The sequence below is a fragment of the Hemitrygon akajei genome, chromosome 14 (assembly GCF_048418815.1).
Source record: "Hemitrygon akajei chromosome 14, sHemAka1.3, whole genome shotgun sequence".
Classification (NCBI taxonomy): Eukaryota; Metazoa; Chordata; class Chondrichthyes; order Myliobatiformes; family Dasyatidae; genus Hemitrygon; species Hemitrygon akajei.
In genome coordinates, this window is record NC_133137.1 from 40,321,389 (window position 1) to 40,347,458 (window position 26,070).

Consider the following 26,070-nt stretch of genomic DNA (forward strand, 5'->3'; position numbering starts at 1 on the left):
CGCTGTAGTTTGTGCAGTTGACCATCCTAGATCAGGAATGGTGCTGGGACTGAATGTTTGCACTGTAGTTGGTGCAGTTGACCATCCTAGATCAGTACTGGTGCAGGGACTGAATGTTTGCACTGTAGTTGGTGCAGTTGACCATCCTAGGTCAGTACTGGTGCAGGTTTGATTTTGGTACTATAGTTGGTGCAGTTGATCTTCCTAGATCAGTACTGGTGCGGGGACTGAACGTTTACACTGTAGTTGGTACTGTTCTCCATCCTAGAGCAGTACTGGTGCAGGGACTGAATGTTTGCACTGTAGTTGGTACTGTTGACCATCCTAGATCAGTACTGGTGTGAGGACTGAATGTTTACACTGTAGATGGTACTCTTGTCCATCCTAGATCAGTACTGGTGCAGGGACTGAATGTTGGTACTGTAGTTGGTGCAGTTGACCATCCTAGATCAGTACTGGTGCGGGACTGAACGTTTACACTGTAGTTGGTACTGTTCTCCATCCTAGAGCAGTACTTGTGCAGGGACTGAATGTTGTTACTATAGTTGTTGCATTTGACCATCCTAGGGCAGTACTGGTGCAGGGACTGAATGTTTGCACTGTAGTTGGTACTGTCTTCCATCCTAGAGCAGTACTCATGAAGGGACTGAATGTTTACACTGTAGTTGGTGCAGTTCACCATCCTAGATCAGTACTGGTGCAGGGACTGAATGTTTGCACTCTAGTTGGTACTGTTGTCCATCCTAGATCCGTACTGGTGCAGGGACTGAATGTTGGTACTACAGTTGGTGCAGTTGACCATCCTAGATCAGTACTGGTGCAGGGACTGAATGTTTGCACTGTAGTTGGTACAGTTGTCCGTCCTATAGCAGTACTGGAGCAGGGTCTGAATGTTGGTACTATAGTTGGTGCAGTTGACCATCCTAGATCAGTACTGGTGCAGGGATGGAATGTTTGCACTGTACTTGGTACTGTCTTCCATCCTAGAGCAGTACTGGTGCAGGGACTGAATGTTTGCACTGTAGTTGGTACTGTTTTCCATGCTAGAGCAGTACTGGTGCAGGTACTGAATGTTTGCACTGTAGTTGGTACAGTTGAACATCCTAGATCAGTACTGGTGCAGGGACTGAATGTTTACACTGTAGTCGGTACTGTCTGCCATCCTAGATCAGTACTGGTGCAGGGACTGAACGTTTACACTGTAGTTGGTGCAGTTCACCATCCTAGATCAGTACTGGTGCAGGGACTGAATGTTTGCACTCTAGTTGATACTGTTGTCCATCCTAGATCCGTACTGGTGCAGGGACTGAATGTTGTTACTATAGTTGGTGCAGTTGACCATCCTAGAGCAGTACTGGTGCAGGGACTGAATGTTTGCACTGTAGTTGGTACTGTCTTCCATCCTAGTGCAGTACTGGTGCAGGGACTGAATGTTTGCACTGTAGTTGGTGCCGTTGACCATCCTAGATCAGTACTTGTGCGGGGACTGAACATTTACACTGTAGTTGGTACTGTTCTCCATCCTAGAGCAGTACTGGTGCAGGGACTGAATGTTTGCACTGTAGTTGGTACTGTTGACCATCCTAGATCAGTACTGGTGTGAGGACTGAATGTTTACACTGTAGATGGTACTCTTGTCCATCCTAGATCAGTACTGGTGCAGGGACTGAATGTTGGTACTGTAGTTGGTGCAGTTAACCATCCTAGATCAGTACTGGTGCAGGGACTGAATGTTGGTATTATAGTTGGTGCAGTTGACCATCCTAGAGCAGTACTGGTGCAGGGACTGAATGTTTGTACTGTAGTTGGTACTGTCTTCCATCCTAGAGCAGTACTGGTGCCGGGGCTGAATGTTTACACTGTAGTTGGTGCAGTTGACCATCCTAGATCAGTACTGGTGCAGGGTCTGAATGTTTGCACTGTAGTTGGTGCAGTTGACCATCCTAGATCAGTAATGGTGCAGGGACTGAATGTTTGCACTGTAGTTGGTGCAGTTGACCATCCTAGATCAGTACTGGTGAAGGGACTGAATGTTTGCACTGTAGTTGGTGCGGTTAACCATCCTAGATCAGTACTGGTGCAGGGACTGAATGTTGGTACTGTAGTTGGTGCAGATGACCATCCTAGATCAGTACTGGTGCGGGGACTGAACGTTTACACTGTAGTTGGTACTGTTGTCCATCCTAGAGCAGTACTGGTGCAGGGACTGAATGTTGGTACTACAGTTGGTGCAGTTGACCATCCTAGATCAGTACTGGTGCAGGGACTGAATGTTTGCACTGTAGTTGGTACAGTTGTCCGTCCTATAGCAGTACTGGAGCAGGGTCTGAATGTTGGTACTATAGTTGGTGCAGTTGACCATCCTAGATCAGTACTGGTGCAGGGATGGAATGTTTGCACTGTACTTGGTACTGTCTTCCATCCTAGAGCAGTACTGGTGCAGGGACTGAATGTTTGCACTGTAGTTGGTACTGTTTTCCATGCTAGAGCAGTACTGGTGCAGGTACTGAATGTTTGCACTGTAGTTGGTACAGTTGAACATCCTAGATCAGTACTGGTGCAGGGACTGAATGTTTACACTGTAGTCGGTACTGTCTGCCATCCTAGATCAGTACTGGTGCAGGGACTGAACGTTTACACTGTAGTTGGTGCAGTTCACCATCCTAGATCAGTACTGGTGCAGGGACTGAATGTTTGCACTCTAGTTGGTACTGTTGTCCATCCTAGATCCGTACTGGTGCAGGGACTGAATGTTGTTACTATAGTTGGTGCAGTTGACCATCCTAGAGCAGTACTGGTGCAGGGACTGAATGTTTGCACTGTAGTTGGTACTGTCTTCCATCCTAGTGCAGTACTGGTGCAGGGACTGAATGTTTGCACTGTAGTTGGTGCCGTTGACCATCCTAGATCAGTACTTGTGCGGGGACTGAACATTTACACTGTAGTTGGTACTGTTCTCCATCCTAGAGCAGTACTTGTGCAGGGAATGAATGTTGGTACTATAGTTGGTGCAGTTTACCATCCTAGATCAGTACTGGTGCAGGTACTGAATGTTTGCACTGTAGTTGGTACTGTCTTCCATCCTAGAGCAGTACTGGTGCAGGGACTGAATGTTTGCACTGTACTTGGTACTGTTTTCCATGCTAGAGCTGTACTGGTGCAGGTACTGAATGTTTAAACTGTAGTAGGTACTGTCTTCCATCCTAGATCAGTACTGGTGCAGGGACTGAACGTTTACACTGTAGTTGGTACTGTTGTCCATCCTAGATCAGTACTGATGCAGGGACTGAATGTTGGTACTTTAGTTGCAGTTGACCATTCTAGATCAGTACTGGTGCAGGGACTGAATATTTGCACTGTAGTTGGTACTGTTGTCCATCCTAGATCAGTACTGGTGCAGGGACTGAATGTTGGTATTATAGTTGGTGCGGTTGACCATCCTACAGCAGTACTGGTGCAGGGACTGAATGTTTGCACTGTAGTTGGTACTGTCTTCCATCCTCGAGCAGTACTGGTGCAGGGACTGAATGTTGGTACTGTAGTTGGTGCAGTTGACCATCCTAGATCAGTACTGGTGAGAGACTGAATGTTTGCACTGTAGTTGGTTCTGTTGTCCATCCTAGAGCAGTACTGGTGCAGGGACTGAATGTTGGTACTATAGTTCGTGCAGTTGGCCATCCTAGAGCAGTACTGGTGCAGGGACTGAATGTTTACACTGTAGTTGGTGCAGTTGACCATCCTAGATCAGTACTGGTGCAGGGACTGAATGTTTGCGCTGTAGTTTGTGCAGTTGACCATCCTAGATCAGGAATGGTGCTGGGACTGAATGTTTGCACTGTAGTTGGTGCAGTTGACCATCCTAGATCAGTACTGGTGCAGGGACTGAATGTTTGCACTGTAGTTGGTGCAGTTGACCATCCTAGGTCAGTACTGGTGCAGGTTTGATTTTGGTACTATAGTTGGTGCAGTTGATCTTCCTAGATCAGTACTGGTGCGGGGACTGAACGTTTACACTGTAGTTGGTACTGTTCTCCATCCTAGAGCAGTACTGGTGCAGGGACTGAATGTTTGCACTGTAGTTGGTACTGTTGACCATCCTAGATCAGTACTGGTGTGAGGACTGAATGTTTACACTGTAGATGGTACTCTTGTCCATCCTAGATCAGTACTGGTGCAGGGACTGAATGTTGGTACTGTAGTTGGTGCAGTTAACCATCCTAGATCAGTACTGGTGCAGGGACTGAATGTTGGTAGTATAGTTGGTGCAGTTGACCATCCTAGATCAGTACTGGTGCGGGACTGAACGTTTACACTGTAGTTGGTACTGTTCTCCATCCTAGAGCAGTACTTGTGCAGGGACTGAATGTTGTTACTATAGTTGGTGCATTTGACCATCCTAGGGCAGTACTGGTGCAGGGACTGAATGTTTGCACTGTAGTTGGTACTGTCTTCCATCCTAGAGCAGTACTCATGAAGGGACTGAATGTTTACACTGTAGTTGGTGCAGTTCACCATCCTAGATCAGTACTGGTGCAGGGACTGAATGTTTGCACTCTAGTTGGTACTGTTGTCCATCCTAGATCCGTACTGGTGCAGGGACTGAATGTTGTTACTATAGTTGGTGCAGTTGACCATCCTAGAGCAGTACTGGTGCAGGGACTGAATGTTGGCACTGTAGCTGGTACTGTCTTCCATCCTAGTGCAGTAGTGGTGCAGGGACTGAATGTTTACACTGTAGTTGGTGCCGTTGACCATCCTAGATCAGTACTTGTGCAGGGACTGAATGTTGGTACTATAGTTGGTGCAGTTTACCATCCTAGATCAGTACTGGTGCAGGGACTGAATGTTTGCACTGTAGTTGGTACTGTCTTCTATCCTAGAGCAGTACTGGTGCAGGGACTGAATGTTTGCACTGTAGTTGGTACTGTTTTCCATGCTAGGGCTGTACTGGTGCAGGTACTGAATGTTAACACTGTAGTAGGTACTGTCTTCCATCCTAGATCAGTACTGGTGCAGGGACTGAACGTTTACACTGTAGTTGGTACTGTTCTCCATCCTAGAGCAGTACTTGTGCAGGGACTGAATGTTGTTACTATAGTTGGTGCAGTTGACCATCCTAGGGCAGTACTGGTGCAGGGACTGAATGTTTGCACTGTAGTTGGTACTGTCTTCCATCCTAGAGCAGTACTCATGAAGGGACTGAATGTTTACACTGTAGTTGGTGCAGTTCACCATCCTAGATCAGTACTGGTGCAGGGACTGAATGTTTGCACTCTAGTTGGTACTGTTGTCCATCCTAGATCCGTACTGGTGCAGGGACTGAATGTTGTTACTATAGTTGGTGCAGTTTACCATCCTAGATCAGTACTGGTGCAGGGACTGAATGTTTGCACTGTAGTTGGTACTGTCTTCCATCCTAGAGCAGTACTGGTGCAGGGACTGAATGTTTGCACTGTAGTTGGTACTGTTTTCCATGCTAGAGCTGTACTGGTGCAGGTACTGAATGTTAACACTGTAGTAGGTACTGTCTTCCATCCTAGATCAGTACTGGTGCAGGGACTGAATATTTGCACTGTAGTTGGTACTGTTGTCCATCCTAGATCAGTACTGATGCAGGGACTGAATGTTGGTACTTTAGTTGCAGTTGACCATTCTAGATCAGTACTGGTGCAGGGACTGAATATTTGCACTGTAGTTGGTACTGTTGTCCATCCTAGATCAGTACTGTTGCAGGGACTGAATGTTGGTATTATAGTTGGTGCGGTTGACCATCCTACAGCAGTACTGGTGCAGGGACTGAATGTTTGCACTGTAGTTGGTACTGTCTTCCATCCAAAACAGTACTGGTGCAGGGACTGAATGTTTACACTGTAGTTGGTGCAGTTGACCATCCTAGATCAGTACTGGTGCAGGGACTGAATGTTTGCGCTGTAGTTTGTGCAGTTCACCATCCTTAATCAGGAATGGTGCAGGGACTGAATGTTTGCACTGTAGTTGGTGCAGTTGACCATCCTAGATCAGTACTGGTGCAGGGACTGAATGTTGGTACTGTAGTTGGTGCAGTTGACCATCCTAGAGCAGTACTGGTGCAGGGACTGAATGTTTGCACTGTAGTTGGTACTGTCTTCCATCCTAGTGCAGTACTGGTGCAGGGACTGAATGTTTGCACTGTAGTTGGTGCCGTTGACCATCCTAGATCAGTACTTGTGCGGGGACTGAACATTTACACTGTAGTTGGTACTGTTCTCCATCCTAGAGCAGTACTTGTGCAGGGAATGAATGTTGGTACTATAGTTGGTGCAGTTTACCATCCTAGATCAGTACTGGTGCAGGTACTGAATGTTTGCACTGTAGTTGGTACTGTCTTCCATCCTAGAGCAGTACTGGTGCAGGGACTGAATGTTTGCACTGTACTTGGTACTGTTTTCCATGCTAGAGCTGTACTGGTGCAGGTACTGAATGTTTAAACTGTAGTAGGTACTGTCTTCCATCCTAGATCAGTACTGGTGCAGGGACTGAACGTTTACACTGTAGTTGGTACTGTTGTCCATCCTAGATCAGTACTGATGCAGGGACTGAATGTTGGTACTTTAGTTGCAGTTGACCATTCTAGATCAGTACTGGTGCAGGGACTGAATATTTGCACTGTAGTTGGTACTGTTGTCCATCCTAGATCAGTACTGGTGCAGGGACTGAATGTTGGTATTATAGTTGGTGCGGTTGACCATCCTACAGCAGTACTGGTGCAGGGACTGAATGTTTGCACTGTAGTTGGTACTGTCTTCCATCCTAGAGCAGTACTGGTGCAGGGACTGAATGTTGGTACTGTAGTTGGTGCAGTTGACCATCCTAGATCAGTACTGGTGAGAGACTGAATGTTTGCACTGTAGTTGGTTCTGTTGTCCATCCTAGAGCAGTACTGGTGCAGGGACTGAATGTTGGTACTATAGTTCGTGCAGTTGGCCATCCTAGAGCAGTACTGGTGCAGGGACTGAATGTTTACACTGTAGTTGGTGCAGTTGACCATCCTAGATCAGTACTGGTGCAGGGACTGAATGTTTGCGCTGTAGTTTGTGCAGTTGACCATCCTAGATCAGGAATGGTGCTGGGACTGAATGTTTGCACTGTAGTTGGTGCAGTTGACCATCCTAGATCAGTACTGGTGCAGGGACTGAATGTTTGCACTGTAGTTGGTGCAGTTGACCATCCTAGGTCAGTACTGGTGCAGGTTTGATTTTGGTACTATAGTTGGTGCAGTTGATCTTCCTAGATCAGTACTGGTGCGGGGACTGAACGTTTACACTGTAGTTGGTACTGTTCTCCATCCTAGAGCAGTACTGGTGCAGGGACTGAATGTTTGCACTGTAGTTGGTACTGTTGACCATCCTAGATCAGTACTGGTGTGAGGACTGAATGTTTACACTGTAGATGGTACTCTTGTCCATCCTAGATCAGTACTGGTGCAGGGACTGAATGTTGGTACTGTAGTTGGTGCAGTTAACCATCCTAGATCAGTACTGGTGCAGGGACTGAATGTTGGTAGTATAGTTGGTGCAGTTGACCATCCTAGATCAGTACTGGTGCGGGACTGAACGTTTACACTGTAGTTGGTACTGTTCTCCATCCTAGAGCAGTACTTGTGCAGGGACTGAATGTTGTTACTATAGTTGTTGCATTTGACCATCCTAGGGCAGTACTGGTGCAGGGACTGAATGTTTGCACTGTAGTTGGTACTGTCTTCCATCCTAGAGCAGTACTCATGAAGGGACTGAATGTTTACACTGTAGTTGGTGCAGTTCACCATCCTAGATCAGTACTGGTGCAGGGACTGAATGTTTGCACTCTAGTTGGTACTGTTGTCCATCCTAGATCCGTACTGGTGCAGGGACTGAATGTTGTTACTATAGTTGGTGCAGTTGACCATCCTAGAGCAGTACTGGTGCAGGGACTGAATGTTGGCACTGTAGTTGGTACTGTCTTCCATCCTAGTGCAGTAGTGGTGCAGGGACTGAATGTTTACACTGTAGTTGGTGCCGTTGACCATCCTAGATCAGTACTTGTGCAGGGACTGAATGTTGGTACTATAGTTGGTGCAGTTTACCATCCTAGATCAGTACTGGTGCAGGGACTGAATGTTTGCACTGTAGTTGGTACTGTCTTCCATCCTAGAGCAGTACTGGTGCAGGGACTGAATGTTTGCACTGTAGTTGGTACTGTTTTCCATGCTAGAGCTGTACTGGTGCAGGTACTGAATGTTAACACTGTAGTAGGTACTGTCTTCCATCCTAGATCAGTACTGGTGCAGGGACTGAATATTTGCACTGTAGTTGGTACTGTTGTCCATCCTAGATCAGTACTGATGCAGGGACTGAATGTTGGTACTTTAGTTGCAGTTGACCATTCTAGATCAGTACTGGTGCAGGGACTGAATATTTGCACTGTAGTTGGTACTGTTGTCCATCCTAGATCAGTACTGTTGCAGGGACTGAATGTTGGTATTATAGTTGGTGCGGTTGACCATCCTACAGCAGTACTGGTGCAGGGACTGAATGTTTGCACTGTAGTTGGTACTGTCTTCCATCCAAAACAGTACTGGTGCAGGGACTGAATGTTTACACTGTAGTTGGTGCAGTTGACCATCCTAGATCAGTACTGGTGCAGGGACTGAATGTTTGCGCAGTAGTTTGTGCAGTTCACCATCCTTAATCAGGAATGGTGCAGGGACTGAATGTTTGCACTGTAGTTGGTGCAGTTGACCATCCTAGATCAGTACTGGTGCAGGGACTGAATGTTTGCACTGTAGTTGGTGCAGTTGACCATCCTAGATCAGTACTGGTGCAGGGACTGAATGTTGGTACTATAGTTGGTGCAGTTGATCTTCCTAGATCAGTACTGGTGCGGGGACTGAACGTTTACACTGTAGTTCGTACTGTTCTCCATCCTAGAGCAGTACTGGTGCAGGGACTGAATGTTGGTAGTATAGTTGGTGCAGTTGACCATCCTAGATCAGTACTGGTGCAGCGACTGAATGTTTGCACTGTAGTTGGTACTGTTGACCATCCTAGATCAGTACTGGTGCAGGGACTGAATGTTGGTACTGTAGTTGGTACTGTTGTCCATCCTAGATCAGTACTGTTGCAGGGACTGAATGTTGGTATTATAGTTGGTGCGGTTGACCATCCTACAGCAGTACTGGTGCAGGGACTGAATGTTTGCACTGTAGTTGGTACTGTCTTCCATCCAAAACAGTACTGGTGCAGGGACTGAATGTTTACACTGTAGTTGGTGCAGTTGACCATCCTAGATCAGTACTGGTGCAGGGACTGAATGTTTGCGCAGTAGTTTGTGCAGTTCACCATCCTTAATCAGGAATGGTGCAGGGACTGAATGTTTGCACTGTAGTTGGTGCAGTTGACCATCCTAGATCAGTACTGGTGCAGGGACTGAATGTTTGCACTGTAGTTGGTGCAGTTGACCATCCTAGATCAGTACTGGTGCAGGGACTGAATGTTGGTACTATAGTTGGTGCAGTTGATCTTCCTAGATCAGTACTGGTGCGGGGACTGAACGTTTACACTGTAGTTCGTACTGTTCTCCATCCTAGAGCAGTACTGGTGCAGGGACTGAATGTTGGTAGTATAGTTGGTGCAGTTGACCATCCTAGATCAGTACTGGTGCAGCGACTGAATGTTTGCACTGTAGTTGGTACTGTTGACCATCCTAGATCAGTACTGGTGCGGGGACTGAATGTTTACACTGTAGATGGTACTCTTGTCCATCCTAGATCAGTACTGGTGCAGGGACTGAATGTTGGTACTGTAGTTGGTGCAGTTGACCATCCTAGAGCAGTACTGGTGCAGGGACTGAATGTTTGCACTGTAGTTGGTACTGTCTTCCATCCTAGTGCAGTACTGGTGCAGGGACTGAATGTTTGCACTGTAGTTGGTGCCGTTGACCATCCTAGATCAGTACTTGTGCGGGGACTGAACATTTACACTGTAGTTGGTACTGTTCTCCATCCTAGAGCAGTACTTGTGCAGGGAATGAATGTTGGTACTATAGTTGGTGCAGTTTACCATCCTAGATCAGTACTGGTGCAGGTACTGAATGTTTGCACTGTAGTTGGTACTGTCTTCCATCCTAGAGCAGTACTGGTGCAGGGACTGAATGTTTGCACTGTACTTGGTACTGTTTTCCATGCTAGAGCTGTACTGGTGCAGGTACTGAATGTTTAAACTGTAGTAGGTACTGTCTTCCATCCTAGATCAGTACTGGTGCAGGGACTGAACGTTTACACTGTAGTTGGTACTGTTGTCCATCCTAGATCAGTACTGATGCAGGGACTGAATGTTGGTACTTTAGTTGCAGTTGACCATTCTAGATCAGTACTGGTGCAGGGACTGAATATTTGCACTGTAGTTGGTACTGTTGTCCATCCTAGATCAGTACTGGTGCAGGGACTGAATGTTGGTATTATAGTTGGTGCGGTTGACCATCCTACAGCAGTACTGCTGCAGGGACTGAATGTTTGCACTGTAGTTGGTACTGTCTTCCATCCTAGAGCAGTACTGGTGCAGGGACTGAATGTTGGTACTGTAGTTGGTGCAGTTGACCATCCTAGATCAGTACTGGTGAGAGACTGAATGTTTGCACTGTAGTTGGTTCTGTTGTCCATCCTAGAGCAGTACTGGTGCAGGGACTGAATGTTGGTACTATAGTTCGTGCAGTTGGCCATCCTAGAGCAGTACTGGTGGAGGGACTGAATGTTTACACTGTAGTTGGTGCAGTTGACCATCCTAGATCAGTACTGGTGCAGGGACTGAATGTTTGCGCTGTAGTTTGTGCAGTTGACCATCCTAGATCAGGAATGGTGCTGGGACTGAATGTTTGCACTGTAGTTGGTGCAGTTGACCATCCTAGATCAGTACTGGTGCAGGGACTGAATGTTTGCACTGTAGTTGGTGCAGTTGACCATCCTAGGTCAGTACTGGTGCAGGTTTGATTTTGGTACTATAGTTGGTGCAGTTGATCTTCCTAGATCAGTACTGGTGCGGGGACTGAACGTTTACACTGTAGTTGGTACTGTTCTCCATCCTAGAGCAGTACTGGTGCAGGGACTGAATGTTTGCACTGTAGTTGGTACTGTTGACCATCCTAGATCAGTACTGGTGTGAGGACTGAATGTTTACACTGTAGATGGTACTCTTGTCCATCCTAGATCAGTACTGGTGCAGGGACTGAATGTTGGTAGTATAGTTGGTGCAGTTGACCATCCTAGATCAGTACTGGTGCGGGACTGAACGTTTACACTGTAGTTGGTACTGTTCTCCATCCTAGAGCAGTACTTGTGCAGGGACTGAATGTTGTTACTATAGTTGTTGCATTTGACCATCCTAGGGCAGTACTGGTGCATGGACTGAATGTTTGCACTGTAGTTGGTACTGTCTTCCATCCTAGAGCAGTACTCATGAAGGGACTGAATGTTTACACTGTAGTTGGTGCAGTTCACCATCCTAGATCAGTACTGGTGCAGGGACTGAATGTTTGCACTCTAGTTGGTACTGTTGTCCATCCTAGATCCGTACTGGTGCAGGGACTGAATGTTTGTTACTATAGTTGGTGCAGTTGACCATCCTAGAGCAGTACTGGTGCAGGGACTGAATGTTGGCACTGTAGCTGGTACTGTCTTCCATCCTAGTGCAGTAGTGGTGCAGGGACTGAATGTTTACACTGTAGTTGGTGCCGTTGACCATCCTAGATCAGTTCTTGTGCAGGGACTGAATGTTGGTACTATAGTTGGTGCAGTTTACCATCCTAGATCAGTACTGGTGCAGGGACTGAATGTTTGCACTGTAGTTGGTAATGTCTTCCATCCTAGAGCAGTACTGGTGCAGGGACTGAATGTTTGCACTGTAGTTGGTACTGTTTTCCATGCTAGGGCTGTACTGGTGCAGGTACTGAATGTTAACACTGTAGTAGGTACTGTCTTCCATCCTAGATCAGTACTGGTGCAGGGACTGAACGTTTACACTGTAGTTGGTACTGTTCTCCATCCTAGAGCAGTACTTGTGCAGGGACTGAATGTTGTTACTATAGTTGGTGCAGTTGACCATCCTAGGGCAGTACTGGTGCAGGGACTGAATGTTTGCACTGTAGTTGGTACTGTCTTCCATCCTAGAGCAGTACTGGTGCAGGGACTGAATGTTTGCACTGTACTTGGTACTGTTTTCCATGCTAGAGCTGTACTGGTGCAGGTACTGAATGTTTAAACTGTAGTAGGTACTGTCTTCCATCCTAGATCAGTACTGGTGCAGGGACTGAACGTTTACACTGTAGTTGGTACTGTTGTCCATCCTAGATCAGTACTGATGCAGGGACTGAATGTTGGTACTTTAGTTGCAGTTGACCATTCTAGATCAGTACTGGTGCAGGGACTGAATATTTGCACTGTAGTTGGTACTGTTGTCCATCCTAGATCAGTACTGGTGCAGGGACTGAATGTTGGTATTATAGTTGGTGCGGTTGACCATCCTACAGCAGTACTGGTGCAGGGACTGAATGTTTGCACTGTAGTTGGTACTGTCTTCCATCCTAGAGCAGTACTGGTGCAGGGACTGAATGTTGGTACTGTAGTTGGTGCAGTTGACCATCCTAGATCAGTACTGGTGAGAGACTGAATGTTTGCACTGTAGTTGGTTCTGTTGTCCATCCTAGAGCAGTACTGGTGCAGGGACTGAATGTTGGTACTATAGTTCGTGCAGTTGGCCATCCTAGAGCAGTACTGGTGCAGGGACTGAATGTTTACACTGTAGTTGGTGCAGTTGACCATCCTAGATCAGTACTGGTGCAGGGACTGAATGTTTGCGCTGTAGTTTGTGCAGTTGACCATCCTAGATCAGGAATGGTGCTGGGACTGAATGTTTGCACTGTAGTTGGTACTGTCTTCCATCCTAGAGCAGTACTGGTGCAGGGACTGAATGTTTGCACTGTAGTTGGTACTGTTTTCCATGCTAGGGCTGTACTGGTGCAGGTACTGAATGTTAACACTGTAGTAGGTACTGTCTTCCATCCTAGATCAGTACTGGTGCAGGGACTGAACGTTTACACTGTAGTTGGTACTGTTCTCCATCCTAGAGCAGTACTTGTGCAGGGACTGAATGTTGTTACTATAGTTGGTGCAGTTGACCATCCTAGGGCAGTACTGGTGCAGGGACTGAATGTTTGCACTGTAGTTGGTACTGTCTTCCATCCTAGAGCAGTACTGGTGCAGGGACTGAATGTTTGCACTGTACTTGGTACTGTTTTCCATGCTAGAGCTGTACTGGTGCAGGTACTGAATGTTTAAACTGTAGTAGGTACTGTCTTCCATCCTAGATCAGTACTGGTGCAGGGACTGAACGTTTACACTGTAGTTGGTACTGTTGTCCATCCTAGATCAGTACTGATGCAGGGACTGAATGTTGGTACTTTAGTTGCAGTTGACCATTCTAGATCAGTACTGGTGCAGGGACTGAATATTTGCACTGTAGTTGGTACTGTTGTCCATCCTAGATCAGTACTGGTGCAGGGACTGAATGTTGGTATTATAGTTGGTGCGGTTGACCATCCTACAGCAGTACTGGTGCAGGGACTGAATGTTTGCACTGTAGTTGGTACTGTCTTCCATCCTAGAGCAGTACTGGTGCAGGGACTGAATGTTGGTACTGTAGTTGGTGCAGTTGACCATCCTAGATCAGTACTGGTGAGAGACTGAATGTTTGCACTGTAGTTGGTTCTGTTGTCCATCCTAGAGCAGTACTGGTGCAGGGACTGAATGTTTGCGCTGTAGTTTGTGCAGTTGACCATCCTAGATCAGGAATGGTGCTGGGACTGAATGTTTGCACTGTAGTTGGTGCAGTTGACCATCCTAGATCAGTACTGGTGCAGGGACTGAATGTTTGCACTGTAGTTGGTGCAGTTGACCATCCTAGGTCAGTACTGGTGCAGGTTTGATTTTGGTACTATAGTTGGTGCAGTTGATCTTCCTAGATCAGTACTGGTGCGGGGACTGAACGTTTACACTGTAGTTGGTACTGTTCTCCATCCTAGAGCAGTACTGGTGCAGGGACTGAATGTTTGCGCTGTAGTTTGTGCAGTTGACCATCCTAGATCAGGAATGGTGCAGGGACTGAATGTTTGCACTGTAGTTGGTACTGTCTTCCATCCTAGAGCAGTACTGGTGCAGGGACTGAATGTTTGCACTGTAGTTGGTACTGTTTTCCATGCTAGGGCTGTACTGGTGCAGGTACTGAATGTTAACACTGTAGTAGGTACTGTCTTCCATCCTAGATCAGTACTGGTGCAGGGACTGAACGTTTACACTGTAGTTGGTACTGTTCTCCATCCTAGAGCAGTACTGGTGAGAGACTGAATGTTTGCACTGTAGTTGGTTCTGTTGTCCATCCTAGAGCAGTACTGGTGCAGGGACTGAATGTTGGTACTATAGTTCGTGCAGTTGGCCATCCTAGAGCAGTACTGGTGCAGGGACTGAATGTTTACACTGTAGTTGGTGCAGTTGACCATCCTAGATCAGTACTGGTGCAGGGACTGAATGTTTGCGCTGTAGTTTGTGCAGTTGACCATCCTAGATCAGGAATGGTGCTGGGACTGAATGTTTGCACTGTAGTTGGTGCAGTTGACCATCCTAGATCAGTACTGGTGCAGGGACTGAATGTTTGCACTGTAGTTGGTGCAGTTGACCATCCTAGGTCAGTACTGGTGCAGGTTTGATTTTGGTACTATAGTTGGTGCAGTTGATCTTCCTAGATCAGTACTGGTGCGGGGACTGAACGTTTACACTGTAGTTGGTACTGTTCTCCATCCTAGAGCAGTACTGGTGCAGGGACTGAATGTTTGCACTGTAGTTGGTACTGTTGACCATCCTAGATCAGTACAAGTGTGAGGACTGAATGTTTACACTGTAGATGGTACTCTTGTCCATCCTAGATCAGTACTGGTGCAGGGACTGAATGTTGGTACTGTAGTTGGTGCAGTTAACCATCCTAGATCAGTACTGGTGCAGGGACTGAATGTTGGTAGTATAGTTGGTGCAGTTGACCATCCTAGATCAGTACTGGTGCGGGACTGAACGTTTACACTGTAGTTGGTACTGTTCTCCATCCTAGAGCAGTACTTGTGCAGGGACTGAATGTTGTTACTATAGTTGTTGCATTTGACCATCCTAGAGCAGTACTGGTGCAGGGACTGAATGTTTGCACTGTAGTTGGTACTGTCTTCCATTCTAGAGCAGTACTCATGAAGGGACTGAATGTTTACACTGTAGTTGGTGCAGTTCACCATCCTAGATCAGTACTGGTGCAGGGACTGAATGTTTGCACTCTAGTTGGTACTGTTGTCCATCCTAGATCCGTACTGGTGCAGGGACTGAATGTTGTTACTATAGTTGGTGCAGTTGACCATCCTAGAGCAGTACTGGTGCAGGGACTGAATGTTGGCACTGTAGCTGGTACTGTCTTCCATCCTAGTGCAGTAGTGGTGCAGGGACTGAATGTTTACACTGTAGTTGGTGCCGTTGACCATCCTAGATCAGTACTTGTGCAGGGACTGAATGTTGGTACTATAGTTGGTGCAGTTTACCATCCTAGATCAGTACTGGTGCAGGGACTGAATGTTTGCACTGTAGTTGGTACTGTCTTCCATCCTAGAGCAGTACTGGTGCAGGGACTGAATGTTTGCACTGTAGTTGGTACTGTTTTCCATGCTAGGGCTGTACTGGTGCAGGTACTGAATGTTAACACTGTAGTAGGTACTGTCTTCCATCCTAGATCAGTACTGGTGCAGGGACTGAACGTTTACACTGTAGTTGGTACTGTTCTCCATCCTAGAGCAGTACTTGTGCAGGGACTGAATGTTGTTACTATAGTTGGTGCAGTTGACCATCCTAGGGCAGTACTGGTGCAGGGACTGAATGTTTGCACTGTAGTTGGTACTGTCTTCCATCCTAGAGCAGTACTCATGAAGGGACTGAATGTTTACACTGTAGTTGGTGCAGTTCACCATCCTAGATCAGTACTGGTGCAGGGACTGAATGTTTGCACTCTAGTTGGTACTGTTGTCCATCCTAGATCCGTACTGGTGCAGGGACTGAATGTTGTTACTATAGTTGGTGCAGTTGACCATCCTAGAGCAGTACTGGTGCAGGGACTGAATGTTGGCACTGTAGTTGGTACTGTCTTCCATCCTAGTGCAGTAGTGGTGCAGGGACTGAATGTTTACACTGTAGTTGGTGCCGTTGACCATCCTAGATCAGTACTTGTGCAGGGACTGAATGTTGGTACTATAGTTGGTGCAGTTTACCATCCTAGATCAGTACTGGTGCAGGGACTGAATGTTTGCACTGTAGTTGGTACTGTCTTCCATCCTAGAGCAGTACTGGTGCAGGGACTGAATGTTTGCACTGTAGTTGGTACTGTTTTCCATGCTAGAGCTGTACTGGTGCAGGTACTGAATGTTAACACTGTAGTAGGTACTGTCTTCCATCCTAGATCAGTACTGGTGCAGGGACTGAATATTTGCACTGTAGTTGGTACTGTTGTCCATCCTAGATCAGTACTGATGCAGGGACTGAATGTTGGTACTTTAGTTGCAGTTGACCATTCTAGATCAGTACTGGTGCAGGGACTGAATATTTGCACTGTAGTTGGTACTGTTGTCCATCCTAGATCAGTACTGTTGCAGGGACTGAATGTTGGTATTATAGTTGGTGCGGTTGACCATCCTACAGCAGTACTGGTGCAGGGACTGAATGTTTGCACTGTAGTTGGTACTGTCTTCCATCCAAAACAGTACTGGTGCAGGGACTGAATGTTTACACTGTAGTTGGTGCAGTTGACCATCCTAGATCAGTACTGGTGCAGGGACTGAATGTTTGCGCTGTAGTTTGTGCAGTTCACCATCCTTAATCAGGAATGGTGCAGGGACTGAATGTTTGCACTGTAGTTGGTGCAGTTGACCATCCTAGATCAGTACTGGTGCAGGAACTGAATGTTTGCACTGTAGTTGGTGCAGTTGACCATCCTAGATCAGTACTGGTGCAGGGACTGAATGTTGGTACTATAGTTGGTGCAGTTGATCTTCCTAGATCAGTACTGGTGCGGGGACTGAACGTTTACACTGTAGTTCGTACTGTTCTCCATCCTAGAGCAGTACTGGTGCAGGGACTGAATGTTGGTAGTATAGTTGGTGCAGTTGACCATCCTAGATCAGTACTGGTGCAGCGACTGAATGTTTGCACTGTAGTTGGTACTGTTGACCATCCTAGATCAGTACTGGTGCAGGGACTGAATGTTTGCGCTGTAGTTTGTGCAGTTCACCATCCTTAATCAGGAATGGTGCAGGGACTGAATGTTTGCACTGTAGTTGGTGCAGTTGACCATCCTAGATCAGTACTGGTGCAGGGACTGAATGTTTGCACTGTAGTTGGTGCAGTTGACCATCCTAGATCAGTACTGGTGCAGGGACTGAATGTTGGTACTATAGTTGGTGCAGTTGATCTTCCTAGATCAGTACTGGTGCGGGGACTGAACGTTTACACTGTAGTTCGTACTGTTCTCCATCCTAGAGCAGTACTGGTGCAGGGACTGAATGTTGGTAGTATAGTTGGTGCAGTTGACCATCCTAGATCAGTACTGGTGCAGCGACTGAATGTTTGCACTGTAGTTGGTACTGTTGACCATCCTAGATCAGTACTGGTGCGGGGACTGAATGTTTACACTGTAGATGGTACTCTTGTCCATCCTAGATCAGTACTGGTGCAGGGACTGAATGTTGGTACTGTAGTTGGTGCAGTTAACCATCCTAGATCAGTACTGGTGCAGGGACTGAATGTTGGTACTATAGTTGGTGCAGTTGACCATCCTAGATCAGTACTGGTGCAGGGACTGAATGTTGGTTCTATAGTTGGTGCAGTTGACCATCCTAGATCAGTAGTAGTGCGGGGACTGAACGTTTACACTGTAGTTGGTGCAGTTGACCATCCTAGATCAGTACTGGTGCAGGGACTGAATATTTGCACTGTAGTTGGTACTGTTGTCCATCCTAGATCAGTACTGATGCAGGGACTGAATGTTGGTACTTTAGTTGCAGTTGACCATTCTAGATCAGTACTGGTGCAGGGACTGAATATTTGCACTGTAGTTGGTACTGTTGTCCATCCTAGATCAGTACTGTTGCAGGGACTGAATGTTGGTATTATAGTTGTTGCGGTTGACCATCCTACAGCAGTACTGGTGCAGGGACTGAATGTTTGCACTGTAGTTGGTACTGTCTTCCATCCAAAACAGTACTGGTGCAGGGACTGAATGTTTACACTGTAGTTGGTGCAGTTGACCATCCTAGATCAGTACTGGTGCAGGGACTGAATGTTTGCGCTGTAGTTTGTGCAGTTCACCATCCTTAATCAGGAATGGTGCAGGGACTGAATGTTTGCACTGTAGTTGGTGCAGTTGACCATCCTAGATCAGTACTGGTGCAGGGACTGAATGTTTGCACTGTAGTTGGTGCAGTTGACCATCCTAGATCAGTACTGGTGCAGGGACTGAATGTTGGTACTATAGTTGGTGCAGTTGATCTTCCTAGATCAGTACTGGTGCGGGGACTGAACGTTTACACTGTAGTTCGTACTGTTCTCCATCCTAGAGCAGTACTGGTGCAGGGACTGAATGTTGGTAGTATAGTTGGTGCAGTTGACCATCCTAGATCAGTACTGGTGCAGCGACTGAATGTTTGCACTGTAGTTGGTACTGTTGACCATCCTAGATCAGTACTGGTGCGGGGACTGAATGTTTACACTGTAGATGGTACTCTTGTCCATCCTAGATCAGTACTGGTGCAGGGACTGAATGTTGGTACTGTAGTTGGTGCAGTTAACCATCCTAGATCAGTACTGGTGCAGGGACTGAATGTTGGTACTATAGTTGGTGCAGTTGACCATCCTAGATCAGTACTGGTGCAGGGACTGAATGTTGGTTCTATAGTTGGTGCAGTTGACCATCCTAGATCAGTAGTAGTGCGGGGACTGAACGTTTACACTGTAGTTGGTACTGTTGACCATCCTAGATCAGTACTGGGTGCAGGGACTGAACGTTTGCACTGTAGTTGGTGCAGTTGACCATCCTAGATCAGTACTGGTCCTGGGACTGAAGTTGGGACAGTAGTTGGTACTGTTGTCCATCCTAGATCAGTACTGGTGCAGGGACTGAATGTTTGCACTGTAGTTGGTACTGTTGTCCATCCTAGATCAGTACTGGTTCTGGGACTGAAGTTGGGACAGTAGTTGGTATTGTTGTTCATCCTAGATCAGTACTGGTGCAGGGACTGAACGTTTACACTGTAGTTGGTACAGTTGTCCACCCTAGATCAGTACTGGTGCAGCGACTGAATGTTTACACTGTAGTTGTTACAGTCGGCCATTCTAGAGCAGTCCTGGTGCAGGGACTGAATGTTTGCACTGTAGTTGGTGCAGTCAACCATCCTAGAGCAGTACCAGTGCGGGGACTGAACGTTTACACTGTAGTTTGATCAGTTGGCCATCCTATTGCAGTACTCATGCAGGGACTGAATGTTGGCACTGTCGTTGGTGCAGTCAACCATCCTAGATCAGTACTGGTGTGGGGACTGTATGTTTGCAGCTTAGTTGGTACAATCTTCTATCCTTGTGCAGTACTGGTGCAGCGACTGACGTTGGGACTATAGTTGGTGCAGTTGAACATCCTAGATCAGTCCTGGTGCGGGAATGAATGTTTGCACTTTAGTTGGTACAGTCTCCTATTCTAGAGCAGTACTGGTGCGGGGACTGAATGCTTGTACTGAGAGATACAATGCTGTCCAAGATGGTTTCTTTATCCAGCAAGGTTCTCCCCTTTTTCTGAAGAGATTCTATAACAATCCTGATCTGTGTCTTGTACATCTTGGTAAGGCTTTCATCTGTGCTTGGGAAGTAGATTTGAGACTCAGCCCACAGGCTATCCTGTCCTTATCAGATTAAGAATCTGAATTATTATCACTGACATATGTTGATTTGTGGTAGCAGTATACTGCAAGAGATAAAATATTACTTTCTTACAATAAAATATGAAAATAAATGAGTAAAAATTGTAGAAGAGGAATAGTGAGGTAGTTTTCTTAAACTATTCAGAAATCTGATGGAAGAAGGGAAGAAGCTGGGTTCCTAAGATATTGAGCGTGGGTTTTCAGGCTCCCGTGCCTCTGCATTGATGGTAGCAATGAAAAGGGGGCCTGTCCCAGCTGGTAAGGGCCCTTAATGATGGATGTGACCTTCCACAGGCAAGGCCTTTTGTAGTGTCCTTGATGGTAGGGAGGGTTGTGCCTGTGATGGTGCTGACTGAATCTATAACCCTCTGCAACCACTTGCGATCTTCTGTATTGGAGTCTCCATGCCAGTTAGAATGTTCTCCATGGAAATTTGCAAGAGTCTTCAGTGATGTCTCAAATCTCAAAGTTCTAATGAAGTAGAGCTGCTGGCATGCCTTCTTTATGTTTCCATCACCTGCTTTAGTAATAAAATAGCAGTCTCATTATGCCCCTCTTTAGTAACCATGGTACTTGTGTGCTGCTTTGTTTTCTGGTCAATGGGCCACTTAATAAAGGGTTGCCTTCAGTTCGTTGAAAATGGTGACTTTCTGGGAAAGATACTGCACTTTCTGTTTTGATGTTAATCTTGACCGATTTTACCAAGTCTGGTCCTTTTCACTGTCTCATTCAGAGTAAAGTTTACTCAGGATTTGTTGCTATCTTAATTCCGTTTCTGTTTCATCCTCTCTACGTAGGTTTGATATGGAGCTGGCTCAAGCTCTTGGCAAGGCAGCCTTTGAGAAGACCCTTCGTGAGAAGGTATCACAGGAAAGTTACACTTTGAGGGCAGAACTTTACCGGGCACAACAAAACATAAAGGTGAAACCCAGTTTATAATGTTCTAGTATGCTAAACTTCAATTATTTACAGTGTTTGAGTATGCCAAACTAGAATGTATTTACAATATTCTGGTATGCTGAACTCCAAGGTTATTGCAATGTTCTAGTCTGCCAAATTCTAGAACATATCAGTATTTACACTGTTCTAGTATGCTGAGCTCCAAGATATTTACACTGTTCTAGTACACTGAACTCCAGTGTATTTACAATGTCCTAGTACGTGGCACTCCGAGGTATTTACAATGTTCTAGTACGTGGCACTCCAAGGTATTTACAATATTCTACTTTTGTTCCATGGATGCTGCCTGGCCTGGTGAGTTTCTCCTGCATTTTATGTGTGTTGCTTAAACTCCAGGCCCTGCTGATATTGAGTGACTGCACTAAGCAGTTACCTGCATTGCAGATCATTATCAGAAATCTTGTAAACATGCTGACCATGAAGGCCCTTACATTTTCCTAGTCTCCCATTTTAATCAACCTTCATGTTTTGAAGTTCAAAGTAAATTTATTATCAAAGTATATATACTATATGTCACTATATACAATCCTGAGATTTACTTTCTTGTGGACAGTCACAGTATATACAAGAAACACAATTAACTCAATGAACAACCACATCCACTCAGATGGAAAACAACCAATGTGCAGAAAAAAATAACAATAATAAGTAATAAATAAATAAATATTGAGAACCTGTGTTGAAGAGTCTTTGATGTTGCGTCCATAGGTTGTGAGAACTGTACAATAATGGGGCGAGTGAAGTTATCCCCTCTGCTTCAGGAGCTTGATGATTGAGGCCTAATTCCCTAACCTGATGATGCAGGTCCTAAGGATTTTGTACTACCTTCCTGATGGTAGCAGTGAGAAGAGAGCATGGCAGTGATGATGGATGTTGCTTTCCTGTGACAGCGCTCAGCATAGATGTGCTCAATAGTGGGGATGGCTTTACCCATGATGTATCCACTGATTTTTGTAGGCTTTTCTGTTCAACGGCATTGGTGCTTCCGTACAAGGCCATGATGGAACCTATCAATATTCTCTCCAAAATCTATGGAAGTTTGTCAATATTTTAGATGACATGCTGGATCTTTGCAAGCTTCTAAGAAAACAGAGGCATTGCCATGCTTTCTTTGTAATGGCACTTACATGCTGCATCCAGGACAGATCCTCTGAAATATTGACACTGTGGAATTTAAAGTTGATGACCCTCTCCACCTCTGACATCCTGATGAGGATTGGCTCATCAATTGGTTTCCTTTTCCTGAAATTAATAATCATCTCCTTGGACTTGCTGACATTGAGTGAGAGGTTTTGCTGTGGCATCACTCAGCCAAATTTTTAATCTCCCTCCTATATGCTGATTCATCACCATCTTTGACTCGCCCAACGACAACGGTGTTGTTGGAAATCTTAAATATGTCATTGGAGCTGTGGTTGGCCTCAGTCATAAGTATGTTGTTCGTCCTTCGGAGTCGAAGACGACCACGACTTCTGTCAGGTGGAGGGTTTGTGACTGTGGGTCCGGAGGTGACTGGTGAGGCCAATCCGGGCCCTGAAAGTTCACCCACATGTGGGACACTTGAGGGTAGGTGCTGCAGTGGAAGTGGAGGTAGCTCGAGCCTTGCGCGTGGCACGTTTCCTCTGAGCCTCTGCGGTGCAACTGATTTCTGCTGCATACGTTCCTTTAGTGGTCCTGCTTCACCAGGTTGGGCGGTCCAGAGCAAGTGATTCCCAGCTACTGAGATTGATGTTGAGGTCTTTGAGGGACACTTTGAGGCAGTCTTTGAAATGTTTCTTCTGCCCTCCAACTGAGTGCTTGCCCTGGCTCAGCTCTCCATACAGCAGCTGTTTTGGTAGTCGACTGTCAGACATCCTGACGACATGGCCAGCCCATCTGGCTTGGGCTTTCTGTAGGAGGGTGTAGACGCTGTGGGTGCTAGCCCGCTCCAGGACCTCCGTGTCTGGGACTTTGTCCTGCCATCGTATGTGGAGAAGTCTGCGGAGGCAGCTCAAGTGGAAGTGGTTGAGCTGTTTAGCGTGTCTGCTGTAAACAGTCCAGGTCTTGCTGGCATAGAGGAGGGTGGTGAGAACCACTGCTCGGTAGACCTTCAGCTTGGTGGTAAGGCTGAGTCCTCTCCGCTCCCATACATTCTCACGGAGTCTCCCAAAGGTGGCACTGGCTTTGACAATTCTGTTGCTGATCTCTGCATCTATGTTCATCGCTCGTGATAGAGTTCTGCACAGATAAGTAAAGTTGTCGACTGCCAGTAGCCTCTGCCCCTTTACTGTGATGTGTGATTCCTGGTAGGGCTTTCCAGGTGCAGGCTGGTACATAACTTTGGTCATTTTGGTGCTGATTGTAAGTCCAAAGTTGTCACAGGCTCGTGAGAAGCAGTCCATTTCTTGCTGCATCTTCTGTTCTGTGCTGGCGTTGAGGGCGCAATCATCAGCGAATAAGAGGTCTCTGACGACGGTCTCCTTTACCTTTGTAACAGCCTGTAGATGCCGGAGGTTGAATAGCCCACCGCCGGTCCTGTATCTGACGTGTATACCATCCTGACAATCGTGGAAGGCATCATTCAGCATAGCAGAGAAGACCATGCTAAAGAGTGTAGGGGCGAGAACGTATCCTTGCTTCACACCGTTCGTCACAGAGAAGGCTTCTGACTCGTCACCATCATCCAAAACTTTCACCATCATGCCATCGTGGAACTGCCGAACAATCGTGATGAAGCTGCTAGGGCAGCCAAACTTCTCCATTATCTTCCATAAGCCATCTCTGCTGACCGTATCAAATGCTGTCGTCAGATCGACGAAGGTCATAAAGAAGTCACTGTGCTGCTCTTGACATTTTTCCTGGAGTTGGCGTGCAGCAAATATCATGTCGACAGTTCCACGCTCTGCACGGAAGCCACACTGGCTTTCTGGGAGGAGACCTTGCTCAAGGTGTTGGAGAAGGCGATTAAGCAGGACGCGAGCCAAGAACTTCCCATCTATGGACAGGAGGGAGGTGCCTCGGTGATTGTCACAAGACTGGGGGTTGCCTTTCCTCTTGTAGATGTGGACTATGCTGCCATCTTTCAACTGTTGCGGGACCTTTCCTTCGTTCCACATAGACTGGAAGAGCTCAGTCAGCTTCTGCATCATGAATGTGCCTCCTGCTTTGTAGACTTCAGCAGGGATTGCATCTGATCCTGGTGCTTTGCTACAAGAAAGTTGCCTGATGGCTTTTCTGACTTCTTCTTCTGTGGGGAGGTTGTCAAGGTCCAGGTTGATCTCCACCCGAGGTAGGCGAGCAATGGTCTCATCATTGATTTCGGCAGGGCGGTTGAGGACCTGGTTGAAGTGTTCAGCCCATCTCTCCAAAATCTGCTTTTTCTCTGTCAGCAGCCAAGTCCCATCTGCACTGAGGAGGGGGGAGGAGCCAGAGGAATGAGGTCCATACATAGCCTTCAAAGCATCGTAGAAACACTTGGTGTCATGACTGTCTGCGTAGCCCTGGATCTCATCGGCCTTATTGCTGAACCAGACATCCTGCATCTCACGGAGTTTCTTCTGCACTTTCCGTCTTGCACTGGCAAAGGCATCTATCTTTGCTTGTGATGTGGGATCGTTCTGGTGTGCTCTGAACAGTTGGTGTTTCTCTGACAACAGTGCCTGTACCTCCTCGTCGTTCTCATCGAACCAGTCTTGATGTCTACGGATTGCTGGTCTGAGATGTTCGACAGCGGTAGAGTAGACAGCATCTCTGAAAGCCGTCCACTGCTCTTCATTACTGGTGTGGTCATCCTGGGGTGTGTCAAGCAGCCTGCTATCTAGGTCTTCACGAAATTCTTCTGCAACTACGCTGCTCTTCAGCTTGGAGACATTGAGCCTCTTTGCAGTCTTCTGACCTTGGGGTCTTCTCACAGGCAGGATGCGAAGTTTAAACTTGGATACGTCCAGCAGTCGGCACCGCACATGGCCTTTGTCACTCTCACATCTTGCCAGTCCCTCTTTCTGGTGATGACATAGTCGATCAGATGCCAGTGCCTAGAGTGTGGATGCATCCAAGATGTCTTGTTACGGGTAGGGAGGCGGAATAGGGTGTTGGTGATGACAAGGTCATGCATAGTGCATGTCTTGAGGAGCAGCAGGCCATTGCTATTACTCTTGCCAATACCATGTCTTCCAATAATCCTTTCCCAGGTCTGGTAATCTGTCCCCACTCTGGCATTAAAGTCCCTGAGGACAATAAGCTTCTCTGACTGTGGGACTGCTCTTCATAGAACTTATCTTTGATGTCATCTGGGTTAGTCATTGTTGGGGCATATGCGCTGATCAGCGTTGCACTCCTCTTATTGCCAAGTGGGAGCCAAAGTGTCATCAGGCGATCGTTGATGCCCTTTGGAAGCTTCGCAAGTTTATGAGCGAGGTGGGATCGGATGGCAAATCCAACGCCAGCCTCTCGTCGTTCAGTGCTGCTGCGACCGCTCCAGAAGAAGGTGTACCCACCACCACGTTCTGTAAGCTGGCCCTTGTCTGCTAGGCGTGTTTCGCTGAGTTCTGCAATGTCCACGTTATAGCGGGCTAGTTCTTTGGCAACCAGTGCTGTTCTTCCTTCTGGTCTGACAGCCTTGGTGATGTCAAGCAGAGTTCGCACGTTCCACGTGCTAAGGTTGAGCACATTCACTTTAATCTTCTTTGTAGTTCGACTGCTGAGTGGGATCCCTGCCAGCCGTGGTGTGCTGGCCAGGGTAAGATGAAGCAGGCTATGTCTGAGGCAACTTTTCTAGCCCTTCCTTCATGGAGGTAAGCAGAGCAATTCCTAAAGAGGACTGCTCAGACACCCAGGGGGCTGCCGAGCTCCACTGCTGCTTCACTCCAGCGGAGAACGACCCAATGCCCTGGGCCGCCTGTGTGCAGGTTTGTGACTACAGCTTCCAGTGTATCCACACCTGCTGCTTCGCCACTCGCCCATCGCCACAGGATTCGAAGTTTTGCGGAATGGGTATAAAGTGAGTAGAGCAGAGGACTAAGCGCACAGCCTTATGTTGCACCCATGACCTTGTAATCTACATTCAAATTCATCTGTGATACC

At 46.8% G+C, this 26,070-nt stretch overlaps 1 protein-coding gene across 6 annotated transcripts in view; it reads left to right on the forward strand.

Moving 5' to 3' along the window:
- The window catches only part of LOC140738519 (unconventional myosin-XVIIIb-like), a 680,390-nt gene that overhangs the window by 482,762 nt on the left and 171,558 nt on the right, over positions 1-26,070 (forward strand). For all 6 annotated transcript variants that reach the window (XM_073065895.1, XM_073065893.1, XM_073065892.1 and 3 more), the window contains one exon: positions 20,847-20,970. In XM_073065895.1, coding sequence (XP_072921996.1) covers positions 20,847-20,970 — 124 coding nt within the window. The remainder of the gene's footprint in view (positions 1-20,846; positions 20,971-26,070) is intronic.